Source organism: Dendrobates tinctorius, unplaced genomic scaffold (assembly GCF_039654945.1).
Source record: "Dendrobates tinctorius isolate UK_male_01 unplaced genomic scaffold, ASM3965494v1 ptg000082l, whole genome shotgun sequence".
In the NCBI taxonomy this organism is placed as follows: Eukaryota; Metazoa; Chordata; class Amphibia; order Anura; family Dendrobatidae; genus Dendrobates; species Dendrobates tinctorius.
In genome coordinates this window covers 6,199,873-6,221,590 of record NW_027361750.1, presented here as the reverse complement: position 1 = coordinate 6,221,590, position 21,718 = coordinate 6,199,873, and the positions used below count along the sequence as shown (strand labels likewise).

Sequence of the window (21,718 nt, the reverse complement as noted above, 5' to 3'; positions counted from 1 at the left end):
ATCGCAGTAGGCACAAACGATTTCCTGAATTTCTCCTTCTTGCAGCTAAGTAGGATTAGACGGCTGCTGAATGTGCTCTTCTGATTCCAGAACAGCCCGTATAGTGGGTGTGTAATATTATTCATTATAGCCTTACACTTCTTCTGAATCCTATCTTCCACTACCTCCTCAAAAGAGTCAAGATGGAGGCCAACAGCCGCGCTTGCCTTCTTGATAAGTTTGTTGAGCTTATTAGCGTCAGCCACTCGCACACTGCTGCCCCAACAAATCATAGCAAAAAAGATGGTGCTTCCCACAACGGACTCTTAAAACATTTCGAATTTTTTACTGCACACACTGAAAGACCTGAGCTTCTGTAGAAACTACAGTCTGCTCATTCCCTTCTTGTAAACCTTCTCCGTATGACACCCCCAATCGAGTTTGTTGTCAAGGTGGACTACCAAATATTTGTAGCTCTCAACCATCTCCACCTCCTGGGCAGCAATAGTGATCGGTAAGTAATCCTCCTTTTTCCTTCCATAACTCACCACTATCTCCTTGGTTTTCTTCACATTTAGTTCTAGACAGTTAGTCTGGCACCAATTGGTGCAAATGTACTCCAGTCACTCCTTGGAATTGACTCACCCCCAGAGGCCATGGGGTACTCGGTGCCGGGCCCGTTGATTACAGTGGGAGATGTCACAGTGGCAGTGACCTGGTCTGTGGCCTCAGGAGGTCAATGTAAAAGGGGTAGAGTGATGGAGATAAAGTTGTTGAGATGATTCGTGTTGCCACCTGTGGTTTCTGGTCAGTTTGACCAGCGCTGCAGGGTTGCCTCTCTGGGACAGATGGTGTGGTGAAGCAATGATGTTGAAGCTCCCCACAGGTGGAGCTGTAGTCCCAGGGCAGTGTAGATGAGGTTGATAAGTGGGGAGATGGTGTAAAGACGTAGATGTAGCAGAGCCGGGTGCAAGGCGCAAGAATAAGTGGAGGACGCAAGGGCATGTACTTCCAAAGCTTTAGTCACAGTTTGTTGCGCATACATGTGCCCGCTTCGGTGCTGTGTCCTCCAGGTCAGGGGCTCAGCCAACTCCCAGGCAAGGTAAAGTACACCTTTCTAGCACTCCTCCAACATGTGCCTTCTCTGAACGTCTCCACACTAGCGCCTAATCTGCAATACTTGTAGTTGCGCATTAAACTCAAGTTCCTCCTTCTTGATGTTATTTAGAACTCTACTTGTACGGCAGACAGCTGTAGCCTGCTTCGGGGACTCCTTGCTATCAAGTCCCGGCTCAGACACGTTGCTGTTGTGCCCCCAAGTCTTAGGTGGGAATTAAGTGGTGACAACTTCTATTCCTCTGGTGTCTGCTGCAGGAACATCAGTATCCATACAACCTCGGGGACCGGACCCCGGCCATGCGCTTCAAACTTGAGGAAGGGCTCTGCTCTGACCTTAGTCCTTAGTTCTGTTCTCCTTACGTTCTGCACTAAACTATCTTCCTTCTGAAGAATCAGGCTTTCTATGGCTCTTTCCTGTGCCAGCAGCTCTAGGTCACAGGAGTCTGCTGCAGCACCTCCTTCACTCCATCCCTCTCAGGGGATCTTCTCTCACAGACTGACCTTTTCCTAATATTCTCCCGCTCTCTTGTGCAGTCTAAGCTCCACCCACCTCCCAGCACTCTTTGTGTTCCAAGCAGGGAGCCACCAAAGGTGCTTTGCTACAATACTGTGTTTGTGTGGGAGGCAGGTGTTGGAGTGTGGTCAGGTGTCTCCACCTTGCCTGGATAGTGGTGTACCACACCTCAGGAGGAGGTGCAGTACCTCTGTGGCGACTGAACCCTCCGGGGCGCAACAGAATGATTTTATCTACCCCTGAAACTAGAACATTTTTGCATCATTTTAGCGGAACGTGCAACTTATTACTCTAAATTGTTGCAAAAAGGTTAAAAAAAGACTACTTTGAATTTGCAAAAAACTCATGAGCCATGTACGCCATGAGTCAATGAATGCCACATAACAAAAAATGTGAGTTAAAAACCTCTATAAATTATGAATCAGGTGTAAACCTGTACCCAAACAAATCAGCCACAAATTACTAGACAGATAACAAAATGAACCAGGTTTGATGCTGTGATACAGACTGCTCTTCTTATCTTTCATATTCATGAATTAAGCTATGTTTCTCAGTTTACTGCAGGACCCACCCAGGAATAGAATCAATCATAGAATCGTAGAGTTGGAAGGGACCTCCTGGGCCATCTGGTCCAACCCCCTGCTCAAAGCAGGATTCGCTAAATCATCCCAGTCAGATGTCTGTCCAGCCTCTGTTTGAAGACTTCCATTGAAGGAGAACTCACCACTTCTCGTGGCAGCTTGTTCCACTCATTGATCACTCTAACTGTCAAAAAGTTTTTTCTAATATCTAATCTGTGTCTCCTCCCATTCAGTTTCATCCCATTGCTTCTAGTCTTTCCTTGTGCAAATGAGAATAAAGTTGATCCTTCTACAATGTGACAGCCCTTTAGATATTTGTAGACAGCTATTAAGTCTCCTCTCAGTCTTCTCTTTTGCAAACTAAACATTCCCAAATCCTGCAACCTTTCCTCATAAGACAGGGTTTGCAGACCGGTCACCATTCTGGTCGCTCTTTTCTGAACTTGCTCCAGTTTGTTGATGTCTTTTTTAAAATGTGGTGCCCAAAACTGGACACAATATTCCAGATGAGGTCTGACCAAAGAGGAGTAGAGGGAAATAATGACTTCACGTGATCTAGACTGTATGCTTCTGTTAATACATCCTAGAATCGCATTTGCCTTTTTTGCTGCTGCATCACACTGTTGACTCATATTCAGTCTGTGATCTATTAGTATACCCAAGTCTTTTTCACATGTGCTGTTGCTTAGCCCTATTCCTCCCATTCTGTATATGCTTTTTTCATTTTTATTGCCCAGATGTAGTACTTTGCATTTTTCCCTGTTAAAAACCATTCTGTTAGTTGCTGCCCACTTCTCCAGTTTATTTATATCTTTTTGAATCCTCTCTCTCTCTTCTCTAGTATTAGCTATCCCTCCTAGCTTTGTGTCATCAGCAAATTTAATCAGTTTACCCGCAATTCCTTCATCTAAATCATTGATAAAGATGTTGAACAATACAGGGCCCAGGACAGAGCCCTGTGGTACCCCACTTGAGACATTCATCCAACTGGATGTGCAGCCATTTACGACCACTCTTTGGGTCCGATCACTAAGCCAGTTATGAATCCACCTAACAGTTGCCTTGTCCATTCCATACTTAGTCATTTTTTCAATAAGGATTGTATGAGATACTTTGTCAAATGCTTTGCTGAAGTCAAGATATACTATATCTACAGCATTTCCTTGATCCACCCAATCAGTGATTCCGTCATAGAAGGAAATTAAGTTAGTCTGACATGACTTATTAGTTACAAACCCATGCTGACTCTGTTTAATCACTTCATTCTTATCCAGGTACTGACATACATGTTGTTTAATAATTTGTTCAAAGATCTTTCCTGGTATAGAAGTCAGACTCACCGGCCTATAGTTGCCTGGGTCCACCTTCTTCCCCTTTTTGAAGATAGGAACAACATTTGCTCTTCTCCAGTCTTCTGGGACTTCTCCTGTTCTCCAAGAATTTTCAAAGATTATGGAGAGGGGTTCAAAAATTTCTTCTGCTATCTCCTTCAGTACTCTGGGGTGTAATTCATCTGGACCTGGAGACTTGAATTCATTTAGGCTAGCTAAGTGTTTCCTCACTATCTTTCTATTTATAGATATCCTGGATTCTTCTATACCCTTAATAGGACAGTGAAGAACAGTTGATGTTACGTTTCCTTTCTGAGAGAAAACAGATGCAAAATAGGAATTTAAAAGTTCGGCCTTCTCAACATCCTGTCTTACCATTTCCTCATTTTCATCCTGTAAAAATCCTATAGCATCTTTGACTTTTCTTTTACTTTTGACATATCCCCAAAATCCTTTATTATTGCTTTTGACATCTCTTGTAAGCCTCAATTCATTGTCAGCTTTAGCTAATCTGATTTGTGCCCTGCAGGTTCTGCAGACAGCATTATATTCTTCTTTAGATATGCCTCCCTCTTTCCATTTTATAAACATTTTTTTCTTCCTTTTTAGCATGTGCTTAAGTTCTGTGTTCATCCATCCTGGTTTCCTTAAATGCTTCCTATTCTTCCCTCTTTTCGGAATTGTTAACAATTGTGCTTTGAGAATTTCATTTTTCAAGATTTCCCATCCTTCCTGGACATTTTTGTCTTTAAGGATATTCTGCCATTGGATCCCTCCAATTCTCTTTCTGAATCCCTTAAAATCTGCCTTTCTGAAATCTAACCTTGACGTCTGAGTCTTCACAGGTCTTCCTCCTCTAGTTATCCAAAATTCTAAAATAGAATAGTGGGTCCCAGCCACTTTTACCTCCTCAACCATTTCCTCCCTGTTTATAAGGATTAGATCCAAGGTAGCAGTTCCCCTTGTTTTCTCCCCTACCTTTTGGAAGATAAAGTTGTCAGCAAGAGAGGATAAGAATTTCCTTGACCTGTTACTTTTGCCTGAGATTCCCAACAAATGTCTGGATAGTTGAAATCTCCCATGACAACTATGTCATATTTTTTGGAGAACTTGGCCATTTGATGCATAAAGAGTTCATCCATATCTTCAGCTTGCACAGGCGGCCTGTAGTAAATGCCTACAATGGTGTCCTTTCCATTGTTCTGTCCTTATATTCTTACCCAAACAGTTTCCACAGAACTTCCAGTCTCTGAAGCTTCAATCTCTGTGCAGATATACGCGTTTCTAACATACAATGCAACACCTCCTCCTCGTTTATCAAGTCTGTTTCTTGCAAATAAGTTGTATCCTTCTAGTCTTGTATTCCAATCATGTGTATCGTCCCACCAAGTTTCAGTGATTCCAATGACATCATATTTCTTTTCCTGTGTTAGTAGTTCCAATTCTCCTTGTTTTTTGCCCATGCTTTGTGCTTTAGTATAGAAACATTTTAGTTTGTGATTGGTTTCTCTTTCTCCAATTTTTTTATTAATTAGATTCTGTTGTCTTTGTTCTTCCTTTCCACTTCTAATAGCAGAGTTCTCAATAGCATTTGTCAGGTGTATGGCTTTTTCTGGTCTTTTGCTTCCCTTCCCATATTCTCTAATCAGAGTTATAAATCTTTACCAAGACAGATCTCTGATATATCCTCCGCTGGACTGCACGTCATAAAGTACTCTGTGCTATGTATAAATACATACAGTAAATGTTCCTCATCTATTTACTGCTCCCACTGGCATTTTATTAAGACAAAGTGAATCCATGGATTTTATAATTTCATTCTGAGCGCATTAAACAGATTACTTTCGGGAGTAATAAGTAAATTAATTGTAAAGATTTCCTCCACTTCGGCTTTTAATTTAAAAGAATCATTTTTATTATTTTTCACAAACTCTAAAGACGTTCATTTATCTCAGGAATGTTTAGTTAATCAGAAGAGCAACATCCTTGACTTGCATGTCCAGGTTCTCATGGCGCCTATTTAGGAGTAAAGAAGCCAGCGTCACATTCAGAGCACTGGGGACAGCTCTCCTCTTGTAGTCTTATGCATTTCATTAAGAATGTTCACACTATCTTCAGTTCTCATTAATCATTAATATTTAATCCCTACCCGAAGCCTAACCAAGGCCTATTCTAGGAACTTGAAGCCCACTTGGACCACTCAAATCCCAAGTCTTAAAGAGAAGCTTAATAGTGCCCATTAGCTAATAGAATTGCAACTAAAAAGATGTAAAAAAAAAAGTTACAACGTAATAAAACATTAAAGTGGCCAGCAGCTAAAAGGTCAAGAGTGGACAGATTTTGCTCTTACTTTACTACCACTGCTTTGCTGAGTATTTTCATTTTTGTCATTTTTAAATTCATCATACAATTCTACAGTTATGGGTCATTTTATTCAGAACTCAGTTTTATGGTTTTTAAAGGGCTTGTCTGGCCTTAGGATACAAGTCTGCAGTAAATCTCTATGACTGCAGACTTCTGAATCCTCATAGCATGTACTGCGAAGATTCTCTGGAACGATGCCAAGTGCAGTGGGTGCGTGACCGCAAGTATGCAATTTGCATACTTGTGGTCATGTGCCAACTATACGTGCATGGCCTCGCTCAATATAAAAGAATTGAGCAAGGCTGGACACATCTAGTTGGAAAGTGTTCGAACTTGCGTTCACATGACCCACCCCATGTTAGCGGTGAGAATCTTCACAGTGTACGCTGCACTGATTCACAAGTCTGCAATCACATTAGGTGACTGCAGACTTGTGTCCTAAGGCTGACCAACCTCTCTAAAGTGAAAATGTCATCAGGATTTTGCAAAGTACACTACAGGCATTATCAGTTTGTCACCATTACACTGATTAAAATGATACCTGTGTTGATGAAATCCGTCTTGTTGTTCTTGTTTAATCTGTATTTGCATTTTTCCGTTGGGCCAGAGTCAGACTTGCCAATACAATGCAAGAAACTCACCCATCAATACCCGGCACTGCTGCCAACATTCGGGGCCGGAGTGTGAGGCTGCATAGAAATAATTGCAGCCACACACTCAAGTCCGAGTGCCGGAGGAAGTACCAGGTATTGATGCGAAAGACTCTCGCGAGTTTCTCGCATCACACTCGCAAGTGTGACCCTGGCCTTCAAGAGATTCTTGTGCTTTGGGATGGGCCTGCGGGCAGGTCTTTATTTGGTGCTCTGTTCTCATATTCATCCTTATAGGCTTAAATCACAGGTCAGTGAACCATCAGTGGCCTGCCTCCTATTTTAAATACTGTGCTTGCACAGTTCATATTGTGGTCTTTGGAAAAAAAACAATGAAATACAGCAAAATGGCACCAGCAGCGGCGCATGCGCAGTAGCATCTATCGCTTTCCTATAGTTGCTACTGCCCATGCATCACCGGCAGCACCATGTTGTTGGAGGAAAAAAAATATTGACTGCAGAAAAATGGTGCCAGTGGCACATGCGCAGAAGCACCTATCGCTTGTCGCTTAGCATTTATCGACAAGTGATAGATGCATGCGCACCGCAGGCACCATTTTGCTGTAGTTACATTTTTTTTTCCCCAAAGACCACAATATGCCAGTGCACAAGCGCAGTATTTAAAATTGGAGGCAGGTCACTGATGGTTCAGTGACCTGTCGTTTAAGACAATAAAACCACAAGACGGATTTCATCAACCCAGGTATCATTTTAATTAGAGTAATGGAGTCAACCTGACAGTGCCTGTAGTTTATGTAGCAAAATCCTGCTGACAGGTTCACTTTAAGGGGATGTGGCTCCCAGGATTCTCTGAAGGCGTGTTTTTAGGCTGATCTAAATAATTACTCTATGACCACTGCCCCTTTGTAAAGACCATAAAAACTTACACTACATAAAAAGACTCGTATCCCCAGAATTGTTTGGCAGATTTAATAAAAACAAATAAAAACAACCTAATTACTCAGGTGCCCAATGAGAATAAAATAAGATAAAATACTGGAAACTTTTGAACTGCTGATGACAGTGATCAACAGATACAACCGTGGGCAAAATTGCACTGTTTCTCAGAGTTTCCTACGTTTCCCTCTTTCAAGAGATTTCCTGGAATTACAAAAGGGTTGCTGCCTCTTAGAAAATGTTCACTTTTTCCATGGTTGTATCTGTTTCTGCAGTTCATCCTCATTCCATTAAATGGGACCAAGCAGCAATACCAAAAACAACCATTGCCAAATGACAACCATTGCCAAATGGAGCACTGCCTCAGGAAAAAAAGCAGACATATTTTTTCAAGTCCTGGACAATTTGTCATTACTAGAGTTGAGCGATACCGTCCGATACTTCAAAGTATCGGATCGGAATGGATCGGCCGATCTTAAAAAAAAGTATCGGTATCGCCGATTCCGATACCGGAAGTCCCATTCAAGTCTATGGGACTTCCGGTATCGGAATAAGAAAAACCCTATTTTTGCCTTGTACAGCCTCTCTGGGGTCTGTACGGGCCTTTCGGGGGGCTGTGCCGGCCTGCCAGGGGGTCTGTGCAGGCTCCGGTGGTCTGTGCCAGCCTGCCGGGGGGGCTGTGATGGCCTGCCGGGGGGGCTGTGCAGGCTCCGGTGGTCTGTGACGGCCTGCCGGGGGGCTGTGCCGGCCTGCCGGTGGTCTGTGCAGGCTCCGGGGGGCTGTGCCGGCCTGCCGGGGGGCTGTGCAGGCTTCGGGGGTCTGTGCAGGCATCGTCCGATGGGACTACAAGTCCCATCGGGCGATGCCTGCTACCATGACAGTGATTGACACATTAGCCAATGATGGGACAGTAGTAGTCCCATCATCCGGCTAATGTGTTGAATGTAAAAAAAAAAAAAAAAAATTACATGCTACATACATGCTACATACATACAACATGCATACTACATGTAACATACATACTACATATATACTACATGCAACATGCATACTACATGCATGCTACATACATGCTACATACTACATACATGCTACATTCATACTACATATATACTACATGCATGCAACATACATACTACATATATACTACATGCATGCAACATACATACTACATATATACTACATGCATGCAACATGCATACTACATATATACTACATGTAACATACATACTACATATATACTACATGCATACTACATACATGCTACATACTACATGCATGCTACATATATACTACATGCATGCTACATGCATGCTACATACATACTACATACATACTACATGCTACATACATACCACATATATACTACATGCATGCTACATACATACTACATGCTACATACATACTACATATATACTACATGCATGCTACATACATACTACATATATACTACATACATACTACATGCATGCTACATACATACTACATGCATGCTACATGCATCATACATACTACATACATACTACATATATACTACATGCATGCTACATACATACTACATGCTACATACATACTACATATATACTACATGCATGCTACATACATACTACATATATACTACATACATACTACATGCATGCTACATACATACTACATGCATGCTACATACATACTACATGCTACATACATACTACATACATACTACATATATACTACATGCATGCTACATACATACTACATGCTACATACATACTACATATATACTACATGCATGCTACATACAATACATTCATACAATACATACATAGACATACAGTACATATAACATAGAGTAAAATACTTACCAATACTTGTCACATTGTTCCCCGAAGCCATTGTCATGTACGGAATAAATATTAACATAACAAACCACAAAAATACTCACCCATGATCCGAAGCAGTCCACGAGTGTGTCCCACGACGATCTTGGGTAGAGAACTGCAGCATCAGCTGATGCTGCCACTCTCTACGGGCTGTGGCGGAGGAATACAGTGCGGAAGGATACCTACCTTCCATCATTGGATTCCTGCAGCCCGTAGAGAGTGGCAGCATCAGCTGATGCTGCAGTTCTCTACCCAAGATCGTCGTGGGACATTGTATGTAGCATGCATGTAGTATATATGTAGTATGTATGTAGCATGTAGTATGTATGTAGCATGCATGTAGTATATATGTAGTATGTATGTAGTATGTATGTAGCATGTAGTATGTATGTAGCATGCATGTAGTATGTATGTAGTATGTATGTAGCATACATGTAGTATATATGTAGTATGCATGTAGTATATATGTAGTATGTATGTAGCATGTAGTATGTATGTAGCATGCATGTAGTATATATGTAGTATGTATGTAGTATGTATGTAGCATGTAGTATGTATGTAGCATGCATGTAGTATGTATGTAGCATGCATGTAGTATGTATGTAGTATATATGTAGTATGTATGTAGCATGCATGTAGTATATATGTAGTATGTATGTAGTATGTATGTAGCATGTAGTATGTATGTAGCATGCATGTAGTATGTATGTAGCATGCATGTAGCATGCATGTAGCATGCATGTAGTATATATGTAGTATGTATGTTACATGTAGTATATATGTAGTATGCATGTTGCATGCATGTAGTATATATGTAGTATGTATGTTGCATGCATGTAGTATATATGTAGTATGAATGTAGCATGTATGTAGCATGCATGTAGTATGCATGTTGCATGTAGTATATATGTAGTATGTATGTTACATGTAGTATATATGTAGTATGCATGTTGTATGTATGTAGCATGTATGTAGCATGCAATTTTTTTTTTTTTTTTTACATTCAACACATTCGCCGGATGATGGGACTACTACTGTCCCATCATTGGCTAATGTGTCAATCACTGTCATGGTAGCAGGCATCGCCCGATGGGACTTGTAGTCCCATCGGACGATGCCTGCACAGACCCCCGAAGCCTGCACAGACCACCGGCAGGCCGGCACAGCCCCCCGGCAGGCTGGCACAGCCCCCCGGAGCCTGCACAGACCACCGGCAGGCCGGCACAGCCCCCCGGCAGGCCGGCACAGCCCCCCGGAGCCTGCACAGCCCCCCGGCAGGCCGGCAGAGACCCCCGGAAGGCCCGAAATGACGGCGCATCATGATGCGCACACACCGCGCATCATGATGACGTCAGGCTGTCAATCAACTTTGAACTTCCGATTCCGATACCGACATCCGATATTGAAAAAATATCGGATGTCGGTATCGGAATTCCGATACAGCAAGTATCGGCCGATACCCGATACTTGCGGTATCGGAATGCTCAACACTAGTCATTACTTAACCTATCATGGACATCTTGTACATGTCCCCACCATGGCCAGTGCTAGGCTGCAGTGGTCTATGTCTCGATAGTGCTGCAGGCAAGCAAACAGCACTGGAACAATAAGTGATTTTAACAAGTTTGTATTATTTTAGTACATTTTCACCTCTTGGTCAAATTTTGTCCATTTTCAGAAAACATTTTTAAGTAAAAAAATGTTCAGCTTTTCCTCTCCATAAAAGTGTTGCTTAAAACTACAGGTAATTGGCAGATTGTCAGAATGCTCTGTACAGATTGTTGGCTTGACACATGATAGCATTGCCAGTGATGTCCTAGTTAATCCATATGCTAGATATTTTAAACTTGTGGCAGAATGTATTTGGATACTTTCGAAAAATGTTTTTCTGTAATAGAAGATAAATATATTATTGCATTGAAATCTTGAATAGAGATGGGTGAACCCGAACAGTAAACACCTACTGTTCGGGCACAGACACCCAACACGGACTTCACCGGGAAGTCCATGTTACTGTTCGGGGTTGGCCCCCCGGACATCGGGTGTTTGTCACGCAGCAAACACCACTTCTGATCGGCAGTAAAATCATCACTGCCGGTCATGCAACAGTGGTTCCCATGCTGTCAAATGATAGCGTGAATATGCAGTTATGATAAGAGGTATAAAGGTTACAAACATACACACATAGTTATATTCACCTAGTGCCCATTCCTTTGAATCCCTCGTCTCCTGCAAAAGAACAAAAATAAAAAAACAACAATATCCTTCACCTGTCTGTCGTTTTGTCCCATGCCGTAATCCATGTCTGGCATCAACCTGGATGGTACCAAGATGCAACAGTCCAGGCTGAGAACCACTGGTGAATGAGCTGCTGTGAGCGCAGCATCATTGACCAGCAGTGACATCATTGAGGTTACTGCCAGTCACATAGGCTGACTTCCCAGCCTGGCTGAACTGCGGTGACCTCGGTGAGATTCCCATTAGCACAGTGAGAAAAAGTCTCACGGTACAGAGACGAGTTCACCTCAGTTCAAATTCACCGCAGTGAAATTCTCCCGGTGAACAGTGGTGAACTCGCCTCTGAACAGTGAGACTTTTTCTCATTGTGCTATCAGGGATCTCACCAAGGTCACCGCAGTTCAGCCTAACTGGGAGTGCAGCCTAAGTGACTGGCAGTAACCTCGATGATGTCACCACTAGTCACTGATGCTGCGCTCACTTCAGTGGTTCTCAGCCTGGACGGTTGGATCTTGGCACTGTCCAAGTTGAAAACTGTTTATCCCCCAGACATCGATTACAGCGTTGGACAGAATGTTGGACAGGTGAGTGATATTGTTTTTTATTTTTGTTCTTTTACAGAAGATGAGGGATTCAATGGAATGGACGCTAGGTGAGTATAATTTTTAAATAAAAATGGAAAAGTGTGTTTTGCTTTATTTCAAATCAAATACTTTATTCTGGCTGTGTCTTTATTTACAATACAACTATAGGACTAATAATAGATAGGTGTCTTATAGATGCCTCTCCATTGCTAAACCATGGTCTTGATGTCACCGGACAATACAAAGGTGACATCAACCCCACAAATATGAACCCCATTTGCCACCACTACAGGGCAAGTGGGAAGAGCTAGTCAAAGTGCCAGAATTGGCGCATCTAATATATGGGCCTTTTCTGGTTGGCTGCAGGATGCTATTTTTAGGATGGGGGTACCAATTTCCATGGCCCCTTACCAGCCTGAGAATAACAGTCCCCAGCTGTCTGCTTTAGCAAGGCTGGTTTTCAAAAAATGGGGGGACTCCACACCGTTTTTTATTAATTATTTATGTAAATAATTAAAAAAATTGGAGTGGGGACTCTTCTATTCTTGATAACCCGCCTTGCTGAAGCTGACAGATGAGGGTTGCAGCCCTCAACTGTGAGTTTTGCCTGGCTGGATATGAAAAATACAGGGGAACCCACACCATTTGTTTATTTATATTGCAGGCGGCCGGTTGATGAATACTCCCATCAGCCGCTCCTGCTCTCACTGTTATTAGCGGCAGCAGGTCTCGGCTCATTGAAACAGTAGTCCCATTAGCTGACATCAATGACTGGAGGTAAACGTTATACTTCCGATCACAGCCATGGTTCCCACGCTGTGAAAAGTCAGCTTTTGACAGCGTGGGAACCGCGGCTGTCTGACCGGAGGTTATGATTTTACCACCGATCAGAAGTGGTGTTTGTCACGCTGTCATGCACATGACAGCGTGGCAAATACTGGATGTTCGGGCCTCCCATTCAAGTGAAAAGGGTCTGAGTTGGGGTACAGTTCCGGTACCCACACTCAAACTTTTGTAACTGTTCAGCCAAACCTTCCGGACCATCCAGATGTCCACCTTAAAGGAGTTCTTTGAAACTGAGACATCACAGGGGTTGTTTGGCTTTAGGGTACAAGTCTGCAGTCACTTTATGTGACTGCAGACTTATGAATTCTCCTAGTGAGTGGAATACGTGCTGTGCTCTCTGGTGATGGCTCCGGGAGAGGGCGGTCATGCGATTTGCATATTTCTGGTCACATTACGACTAGATGGGAACAGTCTTGCTCAATGGATTTGCATTGAGTAAGGCCGTGCACGTCTAGTCAGCACGTGACAGCATGTATGCAAATCATACTCAGTCACCCGCTGCAGCTCCCAGCGCCAGCACTGGAGAATCCTGACAGGTTGCAGTGCATGCTCTGTGGGGATTCACAAATCTGCATTCACATAGAGTGACCCGATGCCATGGCTTAAAAAAATACTTTATATCGTGAAGGAATACGAGAGTGCCATAAGCAATGTAGTGACTATTCTTTAGTACTACAGCTCAGCTCCCATTCCAGTGAATGTGATCTGAGCTGCAGTATATGAGCATTAATTGACTAAGCCAAGTGAGTGCAATTGGAAGTTGAGACAGACAAGTCCGAGTTATTACCGAATGTCTCTCTAGTGTAATGTTATGGGGCTGCTAAATTACAGGGTTGCTTTTCATTTACTACTGGTTAGTAAAGCTGAAACATCTTTCAACATCAGCTTAAGGAGTCAGAAGAAGCAGAAGACATGAATGTCTGCGGATGAGCGTAAATCACTGGAGGACTCACCTTAGCTTCTGATTGTACTGTTTAACTTTCTCGAGTGAAGCAGCATTAATCTGGGCCTGAAATTCTTCAATAGAAACATTATCCTTGTAATAATAGCCATCCATACTCTCCAGAGCTGAAATAGGAAGAGATATTGCTCTTATTTTTTCTCCATTGTAGTCTGGAAAATTGCACAGTTTCATGCTATTCTGATTTTATAGTCTTGGTGAGATTTTTAAGAGGAGCAGCCATCACTTGTCGGGATGATTAAAAGAATAGACATGGAAAGCAAGAAATAGGATAACATATATAGGTAACTTATCAATGAAATGTACTAGAATATGAAATGTCCACAGACGGCTAATAATAAAGATAGTGATTTATCATTTTATGTCACTTGCCACATCCATACTCTACACTGGGTCCAGCCTTATAAACTATGGTTACAGGCTTTTTTCACAGAGTTCACTCACTTTAAGCAGCTCTTTGTAATAAGTCTTATTAGGGCAAGTTTAGGTATTTAAGGCTCACAACATGTTTTAAAATCCTGGTAAAACTATTTGAACGGCATTAAACAAGATGGTGCCACCTTATGGCTATCCTGTAGCAGAATAATTAGTCTCCTTTCAAAGATTGCTCCCAGGGCAACCGGCCTCCCTAGGGTCCCAGAGTGGCGGGTTACCTAGATAAGGATTGTGTGCCTCTAGTAGGCTCTATGTTTTAGAACAGTTCTCCCCAACTCCAGTCCTGAAGAGCCAACAGCAAACCATGTTTTCAGGATTTCATTAGTAATGCATAGATTGTGAAATTATCAACTGGACAATACTAAAGAAATTCTGATGCTAGGACTGAACTTGTGTGGTGGATCCTCTAAGTTCCAGATACGGGTGGGCATATGGATCCTGAGAGTTGATGGAGCAGCAGGTAGGCACACATGGAGCGACGACTTGGAGCACTGGAGGCCGCAGGTAGATAGGACACAGAAAATCAGGTATGGAGAAAGGACTTGAAGCAGTAGAGGCCATAGGCAGACAGGACGCAGGAAATTCCAAGACAATGCAGATGTAGGGTAGGAGCAGGTATAGTGCACAGTAAAACAAACAGAACCAAGTGACTTAATAACATGACATGTCTGTGTGTTGATGAACCTTTTATAGGCCTAATCAGAAAAAAACGTAGCACACCAGGTCATTTGTAAAACCTGACATGGAGTCAGGGCCGGTTTTAGCCAAAGTGGGACCCTGCGCAAAAGGTTAAAGTAGAGCCCTAAATACTCACATATTGCACCAGTGTAAGGGGGTGAGATATAATGTCTTTCTTGCCTCCTTTCCTCGGATTGCCCTTTTATTGTTGAAGTATACAGATTGCTAATTGATAATGCTTATGATAAATGCCTTCGGTACTGCTACACAGAAATATGTATTATCACTCATCTTTTATGGTATTGCCACATGTATGTATGTGTTACCATTCTGAAGAGAACTGTTATATTGTCTTGTGTTCCTTTAACATAATATATGTGACCAATGTTAATGTACAGTTAGGGTAAGTCAGTGCATCATTTTTGGGGGACATTAGAGGAGAGCACTTTAGTATATAGTTTCTATAGATGCGGGTAAGTGTAGTTCTGTTACGGGCCACTAGATGGGAGACATACTAGTGGGGCCTTATAGGATGTTGTCTAGACGGTTAATTGTAGGAGGGGCTGCCGAGTAGTAAGAGGGAAGCTTTTGGAAAGTTAAGTCAGACGTGGCCAAGGTGCCCTAGTGTCCACATGGGCTATAGGCCCAGACAGATTGGCAGCCACACAACATTCAAGTGCTGCAGCCCATGTTACCCACGGCCACTGTGTGTCATAACAGTGGGCCAGAACAGGAAAGGAAAGATGCAGCGACTTATCGCCTAGGTAGATGCTTTTAGGGCAGGAGTCGGTTGGACAGCTGAGATGAAGGAAGTTGGAGCTTCAACATCGGTACAGATGGGCCGGATGCTTTACCAGAGGTAACCAAACCTGGTGACTGATGATTTTGAATCTGGGGCGAAACAGGCAGAAGGAATTGTCATCATGGCGAGGTCAGGCCAGGAAGGAACTGGGGAGCAGTCTAGGATGGTTCGGTCCGGGCGTGTACTGCACAGAAGCAACAGCCAGAAAGGAAAGATGAGGAAACCAGTAAATGTCACGATGTACCAACTGTGGATGCAACGTGTGAAGTACTCAGTAAAGAAAATGTTAAAGTTAACTTGGACTGTGTCTCCATTGCTGGGATTGCCTGAAAGAGGGATCGTTGTCGCCTGGGAAGTGCCCAGAGGAAGCTGAATCTGGAGATACAGGTATGCTGGAGAGAAGAGTACAGTTTTCTGTAGGGGAAGGACTGGAAATAGATATTGCAGTTACTCAGGTCATGACTACAGTCCTGACCCTCCCTTACATTATCACACTCAAACATTTTGTTTCCATTTACATGCGCTGATTTCCAACCGTTAAATGAGCATGATCTGCAATATTGAAGTCGTTTGGTGCTTGTTTCCCGGCCTATTTACACCGGCTGAGGAAGAATGATGGGGTAAGAACAATCACTAGTACATCAATCTGTCCCCATACAGCAGGGGTGGGGAACCTCAGGCCCCAGGGCCATTTACGGCCCTTAATGACCTTTTATCCGGCCCCTGGGCAGATTCTCAGGGACTGCAGGGCTTTGGCAAGGAGTTGTATTTTGACTGCCACCAGCTCATTAATTTCTTCTTGCTCTGTGAGCATACATACGCAGTGTTCACTACTGAACACAGAAGGGTATGCAATGAAAGATTACGTCCTGACACCAGTGCCAGAGTCAGGATGTACTTTGTGGGCGGAGTTTGTATGGCCCCCGAAGGATGGTATAAATGTCCAAATGGCCCTTGGCAGAAAAAAGATTCCTCACTCCTGCCATACAGTATCACGTTATCAGCAGCATATCTGCAGTTTAAACCAGGAGATGTGCTGCTGAAAACAATAATTTCTGTTATGTCAAAAACAATCCAACCACCCAATGAATGAGTAGCATTACATATTTGTTGGGTGATTACCAACATATTTACACCTATGAACTCTCGTCAGCACTGCCAGAATTTATAAATTTGGATGTTACCTACATGTATGCAATACACAGAAAGCATGTTACATACAAGTGTTAGGAGTGGCGGAAGACACTAAAAAAAAAAATAATTAAAGTGCCTTCGCCACTCGGGGTCCACCGTGCGGTGGATGGTAAAACCGCTGCAGGGAGAGGCAGAGCACTAATATGCACAGGGTTCTAACTCACCCAGGTGCAATAAGGCAAGCTCTGTTAAGAGACACAGAGCTGCAGGGAAACAAAATACAAAAACAATATTGCTGAGCCTGTTAACAGCACAGGGTTTCAGCGGCACACGTGCGGTAGCTGGAAACTGGAGTAGTTAAGTGTAGTCACTACAACCGAGCGGACTTACCGTGTCCACGTGTGCTCGGCGTCGCAACTGCGTACGCCTGGACAGGCTGCAACCGCAAATATCGCAAGCGCGATGCAGGACGCTAAGCTGCTGGAAAGATGGAGCTTGAGCGTGCTGGCGCTAGAGCTGGTGCTGACTAAATTCCACTCACTCACACAGACGTAATATAAGAGGGAAGGGGTTTCTTAATGAGTCAGTCACCAGTCCAAGCATCCGTCACCATACACACAGAAGCAGTATAAAAATACTAGCGCATGGCATAACGGCCATGCGCACTTTTTATAGCGTACGGGACCTGCCGGAAATCTCCAGAGCCCTGAGCTAAGCCAATGAAATCAGGAGCAGGACCTGAGCACCTGACTCCTGAACTCCAATGGGAGCTCTTCCCGTGGGCATGCTCAGAAGCCGGGAAAAAGGACTTAGCCTCTGTAGACAAATGTGTGAATCTGGATTCCCGCATAGGCATCATAGAACCCAGATTCCTAACATTACCCCCCCTCCTAGGGCCCCCTCCACCCTGAACCCTCCGATCCACCAGCCTGTGCCCATCAGCGGCACAGGTCTCAGACTCGTCAGAAGGCGAGCCTGATGTCCCGGTAGGTGAAACCGAAAACCGGGACACACGGACGGTATCAGGGGAGGCCAGGTCGCCAGGTCTCAGGAGGGACACCCGGGAGACAATGGGAGTGGGAGTTTTAGGAGAAGGCCGCCGCGTAACGGCGGGCGTAGCCACACTCCGCTCGGGAAGGCTATCCCGAGCACATAGGGTGCTTGCCCGAATGAACTTTTTTACGTCCCGAGCCCTATGCAGCCACCAATACGATCCGGCCAGAGACTTCGTGGTCTGCATATAGCCACGATGGCCGTCCGCATTGGGCGCGTGTGCCCACGCGAGGATTTTAGGCCACTGGCAAGGAGGGACAAAAGCCTCGCCTACCAACTCACAGTCAGACCATTGCGGGGCGCTGTCTTCCGGAGAAGCAGCGGATAGATGGTGACAACCGCATATGGATTGTTGAGCCGGACATGTCTCAGAAACGGCGCGAGACACTTCCATGGGCTCGGGGGGTAGAACCTCTGGCTCGGGCAGATCCAAAGGCTCAAAAAATTTGGGAGCCGGGGTACCTCTCCGTTTGGAGTGAGCTCGCTCCAAACCACGCTCCGAGAAACGGAGGTCAATCCGCGAGATTGATATTAACTCCTTGAGACTGGTAGGAATTTCTCTCGTGGAGAGAGCATCCTTTACGTGCTCCGCTAATCCCTTCCAGAAGACAGGAATCAGAGCCTTGTCGGACCACTCCAACTCGGACGCCAGTGTCCGAAAACGGACGGCGTATTGACTGACCGAGAGTGATCCTTGAGACAAGGAGAGCAGTTGGAGAGAGGTGTCATGTGTAACCCGTGGACCAAGAAACACCTGCCTGATAGCGGTTAGCAGATTAGCAGCAGTCCGGATATCCGGGTCACCACGCTCCCATAGTGGCATAGCCCATTCCAGTGCCTTGCCCGACAGTAGGGATATAATAAAGGCCACCTTGGCCCGCTCTGTAGGGAATTGCGCAGCCAGCAGCTCCAGGTGAATCGAGGACTGGCTGATAAAACCCCTACAGGAGGCGCCATCCCCAGCAAATTTTTCAGGCAGTGGGAGGCGGGTAACTGTCGGCGCAAGGGCGGACATGGACATACACCCTACCGCATCCGTGAGTGCTTGGACAGCAGCATCTGTGGCCTGCGAAGCTGCGAGAGCTCTCTCAAGGGTAGCCAAGTGAGTCTCGAGCTGTCACACGCACTGCAACAGTTGCTGCTGATCTGCCATCTCCAGCCAGACCCTGGCGCTAGTATTATGTTAGGAGTGGCGGAAGACACTAAAAAAAAAAATAATTAAAGTGCCTTCGCCACTCGGGGTCCACCGTGCGGTGGATGGTAAAACTGCTGCTGGGAGAGGCAGAGCACTAATATGCACAGGGTTCTAACTCACCCAGGTGCAATAAGGCAAGCTCTGTTAAGAGACACAGAGCTGCAGGGAAACAAAATACAAAAACAGTATTGCTGAGCCTGTTAACAGCACAGGGTCTTAGCAGCACACGTGCGGTAGCCGGAAACTGGAGTAGTTAAGTGTAGTCACTACAACCGAGCGGACTTACCATGTCCACGTGTGCTCGGCGTCGCAACTGCGTACGCCTGGACAGGCTGCAACCGCAAATATCGCAAGCGCGATGCAGGACGCTAAGCTGCTGGAAAGATGGAGCTTGAGCGCGCTGGCGCTAGCGCAGGTGCTGACTAAATTGCACTCACTCACACAGACGTAATATCAGAGGGAAGGGGTTTCTTAATGAGTCAGTCACCAGTCCAAGCATCCGTCACCATACACACAGAAGCAGTATAAAAATACTAGCGCATGGCATAACGGCCATGCGCACTTTTTATAGCGTACGGGACCTGCCGGAAATCTCCAGAGCCCTGAGCTAAGCCAATGAAATCAGGAGCAGGACCTGAGCACCTGACTCCTGAACTCCAATGGGAGCTCTTCCCGTGGGCATGCTCAGAAGCCGGGAAAAAGGACTTAGCCTCTGTAGACAAATGTGTGAATCTGGATTCCCGCATAGGCATCATAGAACCCAGATTCCTAACAACAAGTATGCATGTGTGGCGCCCTGCATCTTTACCGCCTCAAAAGGGTTAAATATGTACTGTTTTGTATGTGTTTTGTGAACAATGGGAGTTATGCTTTCTCTGCTAGAGTCAACACACACACACAATTCACCTCCTTCCCTGACTTGTCTGAAGCTTAGAGCTTTGCAGACACACCCTAACTGGGAGGGGGAGGAGCATACTTGTTCTCAGAGTGTGAAGAAGGAGGAAGAACGTCTTGGAGGCCATGTTTAGACATGTGCTCAATCCAGGAGTGAGAGCTAAGAAGCATCAGGGACCAGCCCCTAAACCATCCATGCTTTCAGAGCAGGGTGGTAAGATGAGAGACTGCGTGGAATTATATGACCAGCAGAAAAGTGTTTTCCCTCAGAAATACTGCAATAACCTAGGATCAGTGAAGGATAGTGCAAGTGGGAACTTGAGCTGCTTCACACAGGATTCACGCTGCAAGTTGCTGAAGGTGACATACACAGTGAGTAGAGACTATACTGGGAAGCTCTAAACTCCGGGAAGCCTTGGTCCCAGAAGGGATTAGAATAGCAGGAAGTTACACTGAGTCACAGTGGGGAAAGATAACTCCAATTCTGCAGAACAGACTGTAACCTGGTGAGAGTTGTAATATCTCCTCTGAACTGAACCTGAACTACAGCAAATGATAAAGTGACTTATCTTGTCTCCTGCCTTATTACTCCATGCCCTTTACTTCCATCACAATCTCTGGGGGTCCTGCCCTGGTTGGAGAGGGTTAAACAACTGCACTGCCATCACCATCTACTCCCCCAGGGATTATCTGCTGTGCCGGCTATATTACAGTCGAACACTCCAACTGGCGTCACGAATCACTACATAAACTTAATTACCATCCAATTCTACCCCTTTTACATGACCGCCTGGGGCCACGGGCCGGGTCACTACCACTGTGACATCTCCCATTGAAGTTAACGGGCTTGGTACCGAGTATCCCACTGCCCCTCGGGCACGTCACATGCACACATGTATACACCAAGCACAAACACCATAGGTATACACAAACATAGCACACACGCATGTATCCATACACACACACACACACACACACACATATATATATATATATATATATATATACAGTGCCTACAAGTAGTATTCAACCCCCTGCAGATTTAGCAGGTTTGATAAGATGCAAATAAGTTAGAGCCTTCAAACTTCACACAAGAGCAGGATTTATTAACAGATGCATAAATCTTACAAACCAAAAAGTTATGTTGCTCAGTTAAATTTTAATAAATTTTAAACATAAAAGTGTGGGTCAATTATTATTCAACCCCTAGGTTTAATATTTTGTGGAATAACCCTTGTTTGCAATTACAGCTAATAATCGTCTTTTATAAGACCTGATCAGGCCGGCACAGGTCTCTGGAGTTATCTTGGCCCACTCCTCCATGCGGATCTTCTCCAAGTTATCTAGGTTCTTTGGGTGTCTCATGTGGACTTTAATCTTGAGCTCCTTCCACAAGTTTTCAATTGGGTTAAGGTCAGGAGACTGACTAGGCCACTCCAACACCTTGTTTTTTTGCCTCTTGAACCAGGCCTTGGTTTTCTTGGCTGTGTGCTTTGGGTCGTTGTCTTGTTGGAAGATGAAATGACGACCCATCTTAAGATCCTTGATGGAGGAGCGGAGGTTCTTGGCCAAAATCTCCAGGTAGGCCGTGCTATCCATCT

General features: G+C 44.4%; 1 protein-coding gene across 1 annotated transcript in view; it reads right to left on the bottom strand.

Annotated features, from left to right (window-relative positions):
- The window catches only part of PREX2 (phosphatidylinositol-3,4,5-trisphosphate dependent Rac exchange factor 2), a 597,424-nt gene that overhangs the window by 119,065 nt on the left and 456,641 nt on the right, over positions 1 to 21,718 (bottom strand). The window contains exon 35 of the mRNA XM_073583857.1: positions 13,919 to 14,033. Coding sequence (XP_073439958.1) covers positions 13,919 to 14,033 — 115 coding nt within the window. The remainder of the gene's footprint in view (positions 1 to 13,918; positions 14,034 to 21,718) is intronic.